Below are 16,193 nucleotides of genomic sequence, written 5' to 3' on the forward strand. Positions count from 1 at the left end.
CCCTCCCTTAGGTTGAAAGCAGTCTCAGGAGCTGTGGTCTTCTTTTTCAAGACAGATTTGCATGGTGAGTGACAGGACATTAATACCCCTTTTCAGGCCACGATTTAGTACATTCTAGGCCTCTTTAAGTGCTTGGTTTGTCTTATCTGGGAAGTTGGCTTGGCTATGAAAGAACCCACTCAAGGAGCCTATCGAACATCATAGCAGCACCTGCCTCCTGATTAGACACCAATTTTATTTTATTTTATGATTATTTATTTGAGAGAGCAGAACAAGTGAGAGAGAACATGAGTGAAAGTGTGGAGAGGGAGGGGAAGAGGGAGAAGCAAACTCCCTGCTGAGCAGGAAGCCCAACTTGGAGCCCCATCCTAGGACCTTGGGATCATGACCTGAGCCCAAGGCAGATGCTGAACTGAATGGGCCACCCAGGTGCCCCTAGACACGTTTTATAGTGTTCCACTCCACAGGTCCCCTCCTACCAACACCTGCCTTCATTGCAAGGGCTGATTTTCAGGAGACGGGTTTTCTCTCAGTGGCTCAAGTTCTTTTTCTTACTTAGAGAAGGGAAAAATGCAAAAAGGAGAAATAAAAACATTTCAGCTGGCTAGATTGTACTTACTTTGACAACAGCACCACCAGCTATTACGAAGAGAGTTTTAGAAGGGAGGTAAGAGTGATGGCAATGAATCCAGTTGATTTTTTTCTGTAAATTATTTCATGTTTGGTTTGCAGATCAAGTAAGTAAGACTATAAATAAATTTAATGTCTTACCACATCAAAAGTGGACAAAATGGCTGTCATGCCTGGAGACTTGAAATTATTGCGTTTTACTTTTTAGAGAAAATGATTTTATTTTTATAATGTTCCTTTTGTTTGCAAAAGATAAAATTTTCCGCCTATTCTTTGTAAGCCCCTCTTTGTATTTGGCCTTGAGGAAGAAGTTCCCAACTTCTGATTTTAAGACAGAAAAATCCCACATCCTGGGAAGCCCCTCAGGACTGGTCATGCTGTCAGGTGCTTTTCCTAACAGATGGGTGTAACTCAAACTGCATTTCCAGGTTGGAGATGAGATTCCTGCTGATGAGATTCCTGTTAAGCACCTGAACTTGCCATAATGGTAGCCACTAGACACATGTAGCTACTGAGCACTTGCAATGTGCCTAGTGCAAGTAAGAAACTGAATATTAAACTTTAATTTTAAATTTTATATTTAAAAATTAATATTTTGGAAAAAAACTGAAATAACTTGAATATGTGAATCTACTTTTGCAATTGTAAATTTAATAAACCCTAAGTACAGATTAGGCCTTTCCAATGAACACTTAACTTCCAAGTAGGAATTTACACCAGGGGTAAAACACACATTGCATCTTGAATTTAGAACCAAAAAAGGGAATGTAAAAAATATTAATTTTATATTGATGATTAATGTTTTTAAGATACTGCATTCAAGAAAATACGATATTAAAACACAAATTTCAGCAGTTTCTTTGTACTTTTTCAAATATTGGCTCCTGCAAAATTTTAAATTACATGTGGCTCATTTTATTTCTAGTGGACAGCAATGACCTCGACGGCCTGGCAAACAGTAAAAACCCCCATAACGGCGGCTCTTACTTGCGTGAGGATGAGAATTTGGAATGAGACTGGTTCCTTTGTGAAGATTAGCAGTGCTTAACAACTCACGTTGAGAATTACTCATCCTGATTATACAATATCATATCCTTAACTGGTCTCGTGAGCCCTTCAAGTTCCTTTTTGCAACATGGAGGACTAGGAAAAAACAGTTCTGGTAAAGAATAAAGGACTGGTGGTAGCAGCTAGACTGTAAGCTGAGCTTTTAGTCTCGTCCCTACGGGCTTGGTGCCAGCCGTCCCATTTCTAGACTCGCCACACCGGCGCGTGCCCCATGGCGGCTCCCAAGCCCTGCGGCTGCCCTCGCCATGCAAACCTGTGGCCCTTCCCGGAAGCTTTTCCATTTCTCCCCAAAGGAGAAACACCTGAAGTCCGCAAGGCTCTGGTGTCTCCCCAGCAGTGCGCCCCAGGTCTAGGAGAGAACACTCGTGGACAGGGAAGGGGAGCCTCCGCGGAGAGCCCTACACCGACGCGGCCCAGCGTCCCGAAGGCAGACAGAGGCTGCGGCCACCGGAGAGCGAGAGAAAACGCCCGGCGCGCGGCGGGCAGGCGCGCTGAAGCCGGGGGCGGGCTCCACGCCCCTTTCGGATCCCCGAGCCGGGCTGATGACGAACACAGAGCGCGACGGCGCACACGCTGCCCCGCGCTCGCACGACGGTACGTGCAGGGAGCGCGAGGGAGCCCCGGGCCGTCACCGGCGCGACCAGCGTTCCGCCTCCTCCGCTCCCTGCGCTCCCGCCACCTCGGCAACTCGGCGCCCGCCTCCCGCCTCCGTCCGAGGCCTCCGCCGCAGCGAGGCTCCGGGCCTCGCTCCTGTCTCTTTAAATGGTGGGGCCAACGGGCCGCCCCTGCAGCTGCTGCCTGGGTGGCCCCGCGCGCCGCTATTGAGGGGCGAACCAAGATGGCGGCGGCTTTGGCTGTGTGAGGAAGACGGAAGAGGCGGCGGCAGCGGCGAAGGAAAAGGGACTTCCAGGAGGCAGGAGCGCTCGTGCGCCTGGGGGCCCTCGCAGTCTCCCGCCCATTGGCAGCAGTTGCAGCAGGAGCAGGCGCCCCTCGGCTTGGGACATTTGAAGCAGGCGAGCAGAGCGGAGCCACTGGCTGCGGTGGCAGGGCCAGGTATAAGGAAGGAAAACATGGCGGCGGCGGCCTGAGGAGGCGGCGGCGGCGCGGGAAGCGGCTTCGTGGAGATCATGGCGGAAGCGGGAGCAGGGCAGTGACAAGCGCCCCGAGTTGCTACCGCATCGGGCCGGAGGCTGTGAAGCGCTGCGCGCCCCTTTCGGGGCGGTCGGGCTCGCCGGGCTTGGACAATAGCGCCGAGGAGTAGGAGGCGAGGAAAGACCGGGGCCCAGAGCTCGGGCCCGGGAGCGGGCCATGCGGGCAGCCCCGCGGCCCCGCGACGGCCAGCGGCGGCAGTGAGGCCCAGGAGTTCGCTTGCGGGCGTCCTCCCGCCTTGGCTCCCGCGTGTCCCGGCCCCCTTCCTGGGCGACTCCAGCGGGGCCTTTGCCCCGGTCCCCGGGCGGCACGATGACCGACACCCGGCGGCGGGTGAAGGTTTACACGCTCAATGAGGACCGGCAGTGGGACGACCGGGGCACCGGGCATGTGTCGTCCGGCTACGTGGAGCGGCTGAAGGGCATGTCCCTGCTTGTCAGGGCCGAGAGCGATGGTAAGTGAAGCCCCTTGGGGTGGGTCCCTTGCTTTCCTCCACGGCTCCCGAGCCACATCCCTGGTTGTTGAGGGCTAGTGGCCCGCTAAGAGAACGGAGGGGGCGACTGGGCTGGGGGTGGCTGCCGCCGTGGAGGAGGGCGGGCCACCAGCACCCCAGTTCTCTCGGAGCTAGCTGCACGGAGAGCGCTCGAAATGTCTTTCTTCCCAGCGCCTGGTAGCAGATGCGGGGACGAGGGGAGCCCAGCACATTTGAGCTGTGCTGCCTGGGCGTTTGGAGAGGAGAGGTCGGGGGCCTGGGATCGGGAGCCCGGACCGTGCTGTTCTTTTGCACTAGAGTGACCTTGAGAAAGGCACTGATTAATCCGATCTGCCTTAGTTCACTCATCTGTAAAGCAGGCGTGAAACTTTCTCGCAGCGAAGTTCTTAGGTGTTTCACTCTTTGGTGAACGTTTTGCTGTGCCCCCCCTCCCGCCCCTTTAGACTATTTTTCTGGTACATCTTTTTGATCCTGTCGCAGGTTGGCAACACCGGTTCATGGATCTGGCAACTGCCTTCGGCAGAGAAAATGCTTCTTTGCCTTGAGAGGATAGATTTGTGTTTCCCAGTGTTGTCTTTTTCACTAATAATGCAGAATTTTGTGTAGAGTTGGTGTAAACGGCTTGCATCTGTGGAACTATTTTATGCGAGCTTTTTTGATTACTTAAATGTATAATCACAATTTGGTTCAGTTAACAGGTGGGGGGGAGAAGTTGGCAGATAACTTTAAAACCTTTATTTGCCATAGTACCAGTGCTTCACGTATTTTGAAATAGCCTTAAGATTCAAAAGACCCAGTTGTTTGAAAATATGTGTTTCAGATTTTTCCAAACTTTGTTTAGGGTTTGCCACTTCCCTCTGTGACATACCTTGGATTTTGCTTAAAATGTTCACATCCTGTGAAAGTATTTGGGAATTGTTTCTTCTGAATTGGAAAATCTGTCTTGTTACATTAGTCTCTAATTTCACGCTAGCTATTTCAGTTTATTACAATTGTATTTATTCTGTATCTGAATTAATTACAACTCAAGGAGTTTTTTTAAGGTTTTATTTATTTGTCAGAGAGAGAGTGAGAGAGCACGAGCAGAGGGAGAAGCAGGCTCGCTGCTGAGCAAGGAGCCCATTTGGGGGACTGGATCCCAGGACACTGGGATCCTGACTTGAGCCAAAGAAGACACCCAACCGGCCAGCCACCCAGGCAGGCATCCCTCCTTTCAATGAATTTTAAGTGTATTTTTAATCCAGAACTCCGATTTCCATGAAAAACAAACGAGACTCACCTTTCTGTAATTAAAGACTCTAGGCACATCGATTTTCAATTTGAATTGAAAAGTTGTAATTTAGAGTTATATTGTCCACGGGTTATCTTTATAAGGCTACCCCCAAATAACTTAATTGGAGATAAATTATTTCCTATCAGAGGGATTTAAAGGATTTTGAATACACTGAGTATATTTTTCTGAGGCCTATTGTCTCTTAAAAATACTAGCTTGAATGTGTCAGGTGCTTTTGTATGTTTCTATCACGTCACCAGCTACTCTCACATATCCTCCTTTGCATGTTTGGAAAACTTTTTACATAATGAGCGAAAAGTATGGGCTTTGTAAGTTCAGTTAACTTTCAGATGAAAGTATGTGTAGGTTTGAGATAAGTTCTTTGAAATCTCATAACACGAATAACTGTCAGATCACATATTTAATTGGACTCGTTATACAGAGTCCATTGTTTACAGTATTTTTAAGCATGAAGTTTTGATGTCATATTCTAGGGAATCCTACTCTAATAACCTACTAATGTAGGGATCTGGGGTTCCCCCCCATTTTTGTTTTTACCACTTTGGAAATAGACCCTAAACTCCCACCTTCCCTTGGGAAAGTTTGGGACTCTGCAATGAAATAGGTTGAATGGTAAAAGCAAAAGGCCTTAATTTTTTATCTATTAATTTTCTTTATTTTTACTTATTGATAGAGAAAGATGAAATAAATGTAACTGATGTGCCCTTGTTAATTTAAGATAGAAGGAAAACTAAATCCAGAGAGTGGGCTTAGAAGGTTGCAGCATACTTAGACGAAGTACTGTCTTAAATGATCTCTAGTTTGATGATAAATGTTTTTTTTCTAACAGGAAAACTCCAAATAGGAATGATAATCAAAATTTATCGAGTGTCTACTGTGCTAGAGACTCTTTACTTGTATCTGCTGATATAGGTACTGTTGTTAGCCATATTTTGCAGATGGGGATACAGGTTCAGACAGCCTATGGGTGAGATTGTTATTAATTGGTATCATTAACTATTTACAGTGTGTTTTAAACATCCTTACTGCTGTCCACTTGAGTTTGCTACTTTATACTTAAAGGCTCAAAGTTTATCTCAAAGTACATGAAAAGAATTTTTAGCCTAAAGATATTTAAAATTACAGTGTATCTTAAAGCCACATGGAGTTTTTGTATGGACTGCTAGTTTGGGTCGTTCATTATTTTATGCTTCTCCCATTCTCCATTATAGGATAATTGAAAATTTTCTTTTTATTGTGGTGAGCAAAGTGGAAAGTATTTCTGATTTTCCATAAAATGAGTCATTTGTCTTGTTAGAGGTGCTTATACACTAAATTGAAAATCAGAAAGGCAGTTTCTGAATGGAAGTACTTGCTTGTGGCCTCCCCATTAACAGGGCACATCTTTCTGAGTAAGTGTGCCTTTCTCCTCTGAACTGGATGGTTTGGCATATCTGTACCCCACCTTGCCTTGGAGGAAAGAGATGTTCTCGCAAGCAACTGAGCCCATAGGTTGCATCCTTATTTAGTAGGTTCCTACTGGCAAAAGTGTATTGTAGGAACGTAGCCCTTTCTTTAATGAAGATAGATTACCTCATTTCTCAAGATTTTGTCATAGTCAGCTACCTGCAAAGTTCCATCTTCCCCCCAAAAAATTACTTGGTATTGTTTTTTTTCTTTCAATTTATAATGTGCCTGTTAAGTTGCACGAAGGGTAATAATGTCATCCCTTACTTGCTTTGTCACTTTATGTTCAAATCATTCTACTATTGCATTATGGTTTTTACCACTTCTACCTTCCAATTTTAGAATTGATAAAGACTTCAGAATTTCTCCACACACTGAAGGATGTCTTTTTAACATAAAATCATATCCATACTCTTTATTCTGGTTTACTTGTCAGGCATCAAGAATAGTGTTCCTGTATTTGGTTTTTACCTTAAGTTTTATAAAGTAATTTTTATATTTCAGATAGTTTCATGTATTATCTGAGTTGTCTACTTCCAAGTTTAAAAGGTTAAATTTTCAATGTTATTTGAGGCATGAAGAAAATGAGGCATGGGGAAATATTTTTGTTCAAGTTAACACTGCTAGCTAATGGTAAAAACTAGAATCCTCTATCTCTCTGCCTCTTGTAGAACTTGGTTGTAGGTAGTGCCTCACCCCCACTATAATTAGAAAAGGAGGTCAGGGACGCCTGGGTGGCTCAGTTGGTTGGACAACTGCCTTCGGCTCAGGTCATGATCCCGGAGTCTCGGGATCGAGTCCCGCATCGGGCTCCCAGCTCCACAGGGAGTCTGCTTCTCTCTCTGCCCTTCTCCTCACTCATGCTCTCTCTCACTGTCTCTCTCTCTCAAATAAATAAATAAAATCTTTAAAAAAAAAAAAAAAAGAAAGAAAAGGAGGTCAGAACACTTTAGGTGGAGAGCCTGGTTTGTTTCGCTTTGTTTGGGCTGTTGTGAAAGAAATGAGCAGAGATAAGTATCAGCAATTTTTTTTCCTCTTACAAATTAGTAAGCAGTATAGAATCTTGCATACAGTAAGCATTATTTAGCTACTGAGAAGAGCTCAGTGTCAGTACTGGGAGAAATACTTGACTTCGAAAAGTTCATTTAAAGCCCCCCCCCCTTTTTTTTCCCCCTCATGTAGACCTGCTTTGTAGAAAATTACTAGGCCTAGGGTAAGCAAACCCTTACTTACCATCTTCTGTGTGTGGTAACTTCTGACATTTTGAAGTGCATCAGCCACTCTGGGTATAGGTGATAGGGCCCGAGTGTAGTGAAGGCCTGACGCAGGCACGGGACCTTTTAATGTAGGGCTACCCCCCTCCCCCACTCTGAGCCTTCATTTCAGTTTTTAAATGCTGTGTGTAATCGTGAGCCACAAAATTAGGAGAGAGTGAACACGGACTAGGTTTAAAGCCTACTCTGGTGTACTGTCCAGATGATATTTTGGACTTCGATTAATTCATTATTGATGATTTTTTTCTTCCCATTAATGAAGCACAGTACTTAGGCTGCTGCCCTTATTTTGAGCATTAATAAAGACGATATACCAGCGATGCCTAGATATTGTGACAGAGCTGGACCTAGTCCTTCTGAAATCCTTAAGTATTTATCCGAATCTAAACTAAGATCAGGACCTATATTTCTTTAACTACTTGAATCTGATTGGTTGGTAGGTTGATACTGGACAAAGAACATAAAAGTTACAGAAACTCAGTTATCTCATTTCTCCAGTGAAAGGGAGTGATATCTTCTAAACAAGTGAAATTTCTTGCTAAAAAAACACTGTATCAGAAAGATTAAAAATCTTAACAGTTTTCTTGGAATGTTTCCTAAATATTATATACTAAAATGTTTTTCTTAAGCAGTGTAGTAAAACTGTTAATCTTTCGTTCTAATGTGTTTCTGGATTATTGTTATTTATACTAATTTCTCTACTGTTTAACAGCACAGTCATGCTTGTGAAATGCTATTTTGTCTATGCTCTAAGAGAAACAAGTATTGAGTGCTGGTTATGTAGTAGGTGCTGGGATAGGGACTTTAATATGAATTTTTAGTTAATGTAGCAACCCTGTGAGGTGTTATTTCTTTCTTCATGTATTGATAATTTGATTGGGTAGTTCTGTGGTCTTTTTTTTCCTGCACTCAGCCAGAAATCTAGGTTTGTTTGTTTGTTTGTTTTTTAAATGTACAGTCTTTCCATTTTAAAATATTTGCACAAATTCAGCATATGAGTATGTGTGTTAAGACTACAACTCAAGTAAGCTGTCTGCTGGCCGGATCCAGGCTGCAGGCACTAGTTGCAGTTCTCGGATTTAAACACTTTTGGAATGATATTTCACTCAGGACTACCAGCTCCTTAGCACCCCACTCCCTGGAGGTGTTTGTTTTGATAGAGGTGTGTTGGGGATTCGCAACAGAATACAAGAAAAGCTCTCCTATTTCATTTTACAGAACAAACATGTTGTGAAGCAGGGAGGGAACATTTTTAATGACCAAAAATCGTGTATACTCGTAGTTGTACTAAATGTTTTGTTGTCCATCTTTTTTGCTTATTCATGTTTGAGAACTTCTACTTGCAATTGTCTTGGTGATGTTTTGAGTGCCATTTTCCCTCCTGTACCGTTGCTCCCCCACTTTCTGAGTATACAGACCTCCTTTTTGTCTATTTGGGGCATCTATCTATGTGAGGATACACAGATTTGTCATCTAAGAGTAGCACAGTATTTCACTGTATACATTTAATTCACACAGTACACTGTTGGTAGCATTATATCTGAAACCTTCCTCAGGATACCTTTATACTCTTAGAATTGGGGATTCTCAAAAGCTTTTATTTATGTGGATTGTATCTACTGATATTTGCCACATTAGACTTTAATTCTTTTTTTTTTTTTTTTAAGATTTTATTTATTTATTTGACAGAGAGATTACAAGTAGACGGAGAGGCAGGCAGGCAGAGAGAGAGGGAAGCAGGCTCCCTGCTGAGCAGAGAGCCCGATTCGGGCCTCGATCCCAGGACCCTGAGATCATGACCTGAGCCGAAGGCAGCGGCTTAACCCACTGAGCCACCCAGGCGCCCTAGACTTTAATTCTTTAAAAAGCTTTTATGTCAGCATTTAGTGAGAAGAGTGTTACTGTTTTACACTTTTACAAATCTCTTTAATGTCTGGTTTAATTTTTTTAAAAAAAGGATTCTTAACCTCTCTGCATTCAGTTGTTTGCAATAACACAGTATAGACACTGAGAAAAAACAAGGGTGGAAAAGGCAAATAACCTTTTAGTAATAATACTTTGAAAATAGTTTTGATTTTCCAGACTCCCTGAGGTCCCACACATTGAGAACAGCTGGCATAGAGATTGTTTCTAGATTTTTACCATTACACTGCCAGTGACTTATTTGTTCATATACTTGGCATTGTGAGATGTAGGCTAATTTCCCAGAACTGTTGGACCAAAGGGGACTATTTTAAAAGCTGATAGAGAAAGATAAAATGGCCTCAGAAAGTTCATATTAACATTCAGCTGGATCTTTTTCCATTGATTGGTAAAGCACTGATAACTTGATCCAGTAGAAACTAAGAGATGGGAAAGGGAACCTAGTAGATGGCATAGAAATAAAACTAGAAATGTGTCTTTATTATTTTTCTAGCCCCCAAACTAAAAGGCAGTTTCGCATGCTCCAGCCCACCAATTTCCTAGAGAGCATGGTATTTGGGGACCAGACCTGGACTTCTAAGGTGGTGCCTTTGGTCAGTCATGTGTTTCAGGAGAGATACTTCCTCTTAACGTCTTTTTTTTTTTTTTTTTTTTTTTTTTTCCTCTTAACATCTTGAATGACTCAGTAAAGAAAAACTTACCAACACCAGAAGCTTCCAGTTATCTACTTATTTCTTGTTTTAGCTAGGGCTTTGGGAGGGCACACTTCCCAAGCTTTCAGTTTCGGATTTTTCCTTTCTAATTACTCTGACCCTGTAACTTTATGGAGAGTTTTGAAGCAAATGCAAAGGGATTGGTACTTGAAAAATAATAGTTAATGCCCCTGCTGGTTTTTGTTTTGTTTTAGTAGCAGCCAAGTTAGGTATGTGTTTTTCTTTCCTTTTTTTAAGTATGCTCCACACCCAGCATAGAGCCCAGTGTGGGGTTTGAACTCTTGACCTTGAGACCAAGACAGGAGATGAGATCAAGGGTTCATGCTTAACCAACCAGCCACCCAGACAGAGCCACCCAGGCACTCTGTCCTTTTCTCTTTTAATTGAAGTAGAGTTGACAGACAGTGTTTGAGATATGTTTCTTGAACGTACAATTTGAAGTGATGACTTCACCCCTGTGCCTTATGTTGTTTACCCCTACTTATTAAAAAATAATAGTTTTGAAGTGTAATAGATCAAGAAATTACACAAATGGTAAGTATTCAACTTGGTGAATTTTCACAAAATAACCAGCACTCTGGAAGTCTACTTCATGTCCCTTCACAGTCACTATCTCCTCCTGCCTGTTAGCACCATAGATTAATTTTTGCTACCCTTTGAACTTTATGTAAATAGAATTACATGGTATATATTTTTCTCTGAGGTTTCTTGCATTCATGTTGCATTCATGTATTTGGTTCATTCATTAATATTTATAATATGGTATTCCAGTGTATGAATATTTACACCTTTTTTTAATTGTTTCTCACATGCTATATATAATTCACTCATTCAAAGTGTATAATTCATTGTTTTTTAGTATATTCACAGGGTCATGCAGCTATCACTCCAATTTTTTTAATTTTTTAGGTAATCTCTACACCCAGCATGGGGCTCAGACTTAACAACCCTGAGATCAAGAGTTGTATGTTCTTTTGGCTGAGCCAGCCAGGCACCCCACCACAATCTAATTTTAGAATACTTTGTTCTCTCTGAAAGAAATCATGTACCCATAAGCAGTCACTACCCATTCACTCCCCCTTCCCTCCCCAAACAACCACTAATCAATACATCTTCTCTAATTTGGACACTGTACATTTTATATAAAAACAGTCATATAATACATAGTCTTTTGTGACTGGCTTCTTTACTTGTAATGTTTTCAAAGTTCATCCAGCATGTACTTCTTTGTGTGTAGCTGAATAGTATTCATTAGGTTTTGGACATTTGGATTATTTGCCCTTTTTTGCTATTAGAAATGCTGCTAAGAACATGTACACATATTTTTGTGAGCGTATGTTTTCATTTCTCTTGGGTATACACCTAGGAGTGGAATTGCTGGTAACTAGCAATTGAGTAACTGCCAAACTGTTTTCCAGAGTGGTTGCCTTTTTATATACCCACAAGCAGAATGTATGAGGTTTCCAATTTCCCCATGTGGTTGGCAACACTGTCGGCGGCGTGGTCTTTGATTGTAAGCATGTTACAGGTGTCAAATGGTATCTTATTTGTGGTTTTGATTCATATTTCCTTGACAACTAATGATGTTGAGCATCTTTTCCTATGTTCGTCGCCCATTTGTGTGTCTTCTTTGAAGAAAAATCTGTTCAGATCTATTGCCCATTTTTAAATTTGGTTGTCTTTTTAAGTTGTTAGAGTTCTGTATACAAATTCCTTAACAGATGCGTGATTTACAGATACTTTCTCCCATTCTGTGGGTTGTCTTTTCACACTCTCAGTGGTATTATTTGTAGCACAGATTTTGACTTTGAACATATCCATTTATCATTTATCATGAATCAGTGATGTCCAGTATTTTCTTTTGGGTAGGTTTGCTTTTGTGAGGTTTCACTTTTAAAAAGGCTGACTTAGTTTGGTTCTAGGACACTAGACCTTTTGCATCTTCTGAATGTTGCAAAGTAATACAGTTGTTTCATTCTACTGTTTCTGTAGTTTTCTAAAGATGGATTGTTTTTCAGGATTATTTCAAAGTGGTTTTTTTGAGATGTATTTTCTCCTAGAAACCACATATTGAATGTATGCCACAAAAAGTAAGTTTGATCTTAATGTAACTAACATATTCTGATTTCACTGGGAAATGATTGCAATTTCTGTTCTTGTATATAGAAAAAAACTGGAAGGATATTCACGAAGAAAGTTGAAGACTTAATCCTTTTGAGCAACTCTATAGACATTGAGTTCATTTGCTTGTTGCTTTTTCTTGTTACGACTGCATCACTGGACAACTCTTGATAATTACCAAAAGAAAAAAATCCATTAATAGTGCATAAAGAAAATTGAAGCACTGGAAATTTGTTTTTAATTAATAAGGCAAAGGTTGGGAAAAGAGGAGGAAGATTAAAACAAATTTCCTCTAGAATATGAGGATACTTGTCTGAGTGAGCCAGCAATAGTTTAAAAAAAAAAGTTTAAAAAGAGTTTTAAAAAATCGTTTTTTAAAAAAAAAAGCCTGAAAGAAATGGGGCGTTGGGGCATATAGGTGGGAAAAATAGGGAGACTGTTTGGTTACCTTAAGTATAGAAAGAATAAAAGACACATTTGGAATTATTTTACCTGTGCTTGAGGAGGATTTGAGTGAAGTGGGAGGGTACTCCCAAATTAAGTCCTTACATCTTGGTAAATGGCTGAAATTGTATTGCATTCGGTATCACTTAGTACTGTTCTGAACACAGAGGAGTAGAATGGTCAGTAAATCGCCAGCTGAGACAGTATCATTAGATTAGTAAATGAATTTTAACAGAAGCAAACTAATTTGGGAATGTAAAGAAGCACACTTTTCTGAGCTGCCTAGCCCGCTATTTGGAATTGGAAAGTAATGGTGACATGTAATAGGAAAAGAAATGAAAGATTTGGATGAAGGACAGCTGCAGAGAAAATCGCTGCTTCTTAAGCATTTTGGGCCAGTTCTTGTCTTTAGATAGTACTTTGGGGATAAACTGGAACTAGAGTGAGGGGAGAGGCATAAAAGCTGGTCTTGAGATTTGCACTTTGTTATAAAGCAGTAGTTATTTTCTGAATATCACAAGTCTTACTGCCAGGGAAAAGATAAAAATATGCAAAATAAAATTAGCTGACTATAGGAAAAAATTGATTATTTGAAGATGAAGTGTGATAATTCTGGAATAGACATAAGAGACTTTTTGATGGTGAAGTGTAATATTTGGATGTACTGGGGTGATGGATCATATCCAAGTCATAATGTATGTCAGGGATTTAAACTCAGGTCACCTGGCTTTCTGCGGTGCCCTTTCACTACGCTGTGCTGCCCATAAGTTGTTGGATCTCTATTACCATCCAGTCCTTTACTCTTCAGATGATCATGTCTTTGTTAAAAGTAAACTGCATAAAGCAAGCATTTCTTGGGTTACAAGTTTTATTATATTTAAATGTGTTTTTAAACATACTATTTCCTTAACTGAAGTTACGTGTGTATCAAGTGGTCAAGAAAGGAGGAAGTGTGTGTGTATATGGTGGAATGTAATGCTGCTTTGCAATGGCATAATGGAATGTTTTGTTTTTCTGTTTCCCAGGTTCTCTACTCTTAGAATCCAAAATAAATCCTAACACTGCATATCAGAAACAACAGGTAAAATTTTGAAGATGTTCTTTTTCCTTGTATATTATCCTCTCAGTTGGCTGATTAAATGAAAATTTGCCACCCATTCCTTAACAGTGAAAAATTTAAAACAGGTTACAACATACTTTCCCAGCCTGATTCTAAAATGTGATTTTAGCCAATCTCTGTGGTGTATAAAGCAATCATTTTATTTTAAACTTTAAAAAAATTGCTTCAATTTAAGCTAAGTTTTTGCTCCAGATACTCTTACAACCAAGACTTAATTCTCAAAAGTTAAACTAGAACAATAGTTTTCTTGTTTCTACTTAAAGAATAAAAAGTGACCACTGATGTAATAATCAGCTATTAACACAACAAAATGGTAGAAACTACTTCCTTTGCTATTGTAGATACTAGTGCAGAAGAGACATTTCTGTCCTATACAGCAACCCAGTGTAGGTAAAAATCTGATTTGTTACATAGCCTGAATAGGACCTTATAATAATATGATGATAGACTAACAATGCAGTTTATTAAGGCATCTTTCAGTTTTAGTACACTTTCTTGTACCCTACGGATGAACAAGCAATATCTGAAACTAAGTCTTTCTCTACTTAGTAGGGCAACTAGCACTATCATCAAAAGGTATTTATTCAGAACATACACACACACATACACACACAGTTATACTGAGTGCTGTATCAAGCCAGTGAAGGCATTATCAGTCCCCTCAGTGCCCTGAAGGTACAGAAATAAATTTAGAATAAAGAATATTAACTAGCACATTCATATGTATATATTACTGTTACTCTATAAATAAATTATAAAGTGCTTTGCTTCATCATTGACCATTAAAATACTACTATAAGGAAGTTAGTGTTGCGTTTATTTTGTACATTAGATGATCCTTAAAGATTGTGACTAGCTTCAGGTCACACAGATAGTAAATAGGAAAGCTGTTACTAACTCCGCTAAGTCTGCTTAATGGTGATTTGCTTGTCCAAAAAAACATTTGGTACAATATGAAATATTTTCTTTATAGTGTAATGGTCTACTAATACTTTGCATGTAGTGTTCTTAAGAAAACTGGTTTGATTGGAATGGCTGGAGATGAGAGTATTTTGTCTTTGATATTCTATACTTAAATACATAAATTCGTGTTTTGAGGCTTCAGTCAGTTGAAGAGTAAAAGCCCATCCAAAGAAAAAGAAAAGATCAAGTCTGTTTTGAGGATGAATGAAGAAATCCATGTGTCTTAAGCTGTAGGTTGTTGGATGGTAAATAGGATGCTTTGGTGAAAATCAGACTCCTTAGGGAAAACAGAAGAGCAGTTCCTAAAATTTTCAAAATCCTAAATTTGTCAAATGGGCATTTAAGAGTTTATATCTAATTGTGCCCTGTTTTAAGCCTACAGATGATTCTGAATTTACATTGTACCAGCATTAATTGCTTATTGTTGTTTTAAATCTAACTTATACCAATGTGATACTGGTTTTCGTTTCAGTGGGTCTTTGTCACCAGTTTTCATAACTGTATGTATTATACCCAGTTTAAAGATGAAGAAACAGACTCAGGGAGGCTACACAGCTGACTCATTTCTTGCGTGTTGATCTTAACAATGTTTTATGTTGTTGTTTTTTTTTTAAGATCTTATTTGTTAGAGTTTAACTGACTGAGCCACCTAAGCATCCCTTGATCGTACAGTGTTAATGTAAATTATTTTGAGTTTGAATAGCTGCTTAGTCACTGTAGAACGGATGCCTGCTATCCATGATCTCTAGAAGTTCATGAAGATAGTAAACAGGGTCTTTGATCTCGTGTTTAAAATTCTGTATAAAAATTGTGGATTTATTCTATTAATAATGCTGTACAGCCCAGTCAAATGATCATTTATTTACTTTCAGCTGATAATCCCTTTTAGTTCAGTGAGAGACTACTCGTCCTCATTGTTGACAGTTACGTAATTGAAAAGAATTAATATGCAGTTTAGCAAACAAAATCAGGGGATCCATAAGAGGTATCTTATTGGAAACTGCCTCCATGTAGACATATTTTTTAAAGTACCTTAAAGCTGGTCTAGTCCTATTTCCTTCTTAATGTGTAGGAACTTTTATCATCCCTATAGATGCTCACCTAGAGTTTGCCTGGCTCCTTTCAGTTACTTATTAGATTGAATTATTTTTCCTTTATAATGTACTCATCATCCCTCTAACTCTGACTTCTCTTAGTTCTTCTCTTTGGACCAGCCTGAAAAACTGCTATATGATCATTGTTATGTTAGGCTTCTTTTTATTTATTTTTTAAAATTTTATTTATTTATTTGAGAGCATGTGTGCACATGAGCTGGAGGGGCAGAAGGAGAGGAAAAGGAATCTCGGGCATGTTCTGCACTGAGTGCGGAGCCTGACAAAGGGGTTATTATCACGACCCTGAGCTCGTGACCTAAACCGAAACCAAGAGTCAGATACCTTACCGACTCCACCACCCAGGCGAGCCCCAGACTTCTTTTTTTAAAATGTAACTCTCGGGGCGCCTGGGTGGTTCAGTGGTTAAAGCCTCTGCCTTCGGCTCAGGTCATAATCTCAGG

General features: G+C 40.5%; 1 protein-coding gene across 2 annotated transcripts in view; it reads left to right on the plus strand.

Annotated features, from left to right (window-relative positions):
- Window positions 1–3,159: 3,159 nt before the first annotated feature.
- Window positions 3,160–16,193, plus strand: part of PPP4R3A (protein phosphatase 4 regulatory subunit 3A) — a 36,226-nt gene continuing 23,192 nt past the window's right edge. For both annotated transcript variants that reach the window (XM_047736119.1, XM_047736120.1), the window contains exons 1-2: window positions 3,160–3,301; window positions 13,581–13,636. In XM_047736119.1, the coding sequence (XP_047592075.1) occupies window positions 3,160–3,301; window positions 13,581–13,636 (198 nt within the window). The remainder of the gene's footprint in view (window positions 3,302–13,580; window positions 13,637–16,193) is intronic.

Source organism: Lutra lutra, chromosome 7 (genome assembly GCF_902655055.1).
Source record: "Lutra lutra chromosome 7, mLutLut1.2, whole genome shotgun sequence".
In the NCBI taxonomy this organism is placed as follows: Eukaryota; Metazoa; Chordata; class Mammalia; order Carnivora; family Mustelidae; genus Lutra; species Lutra lutra.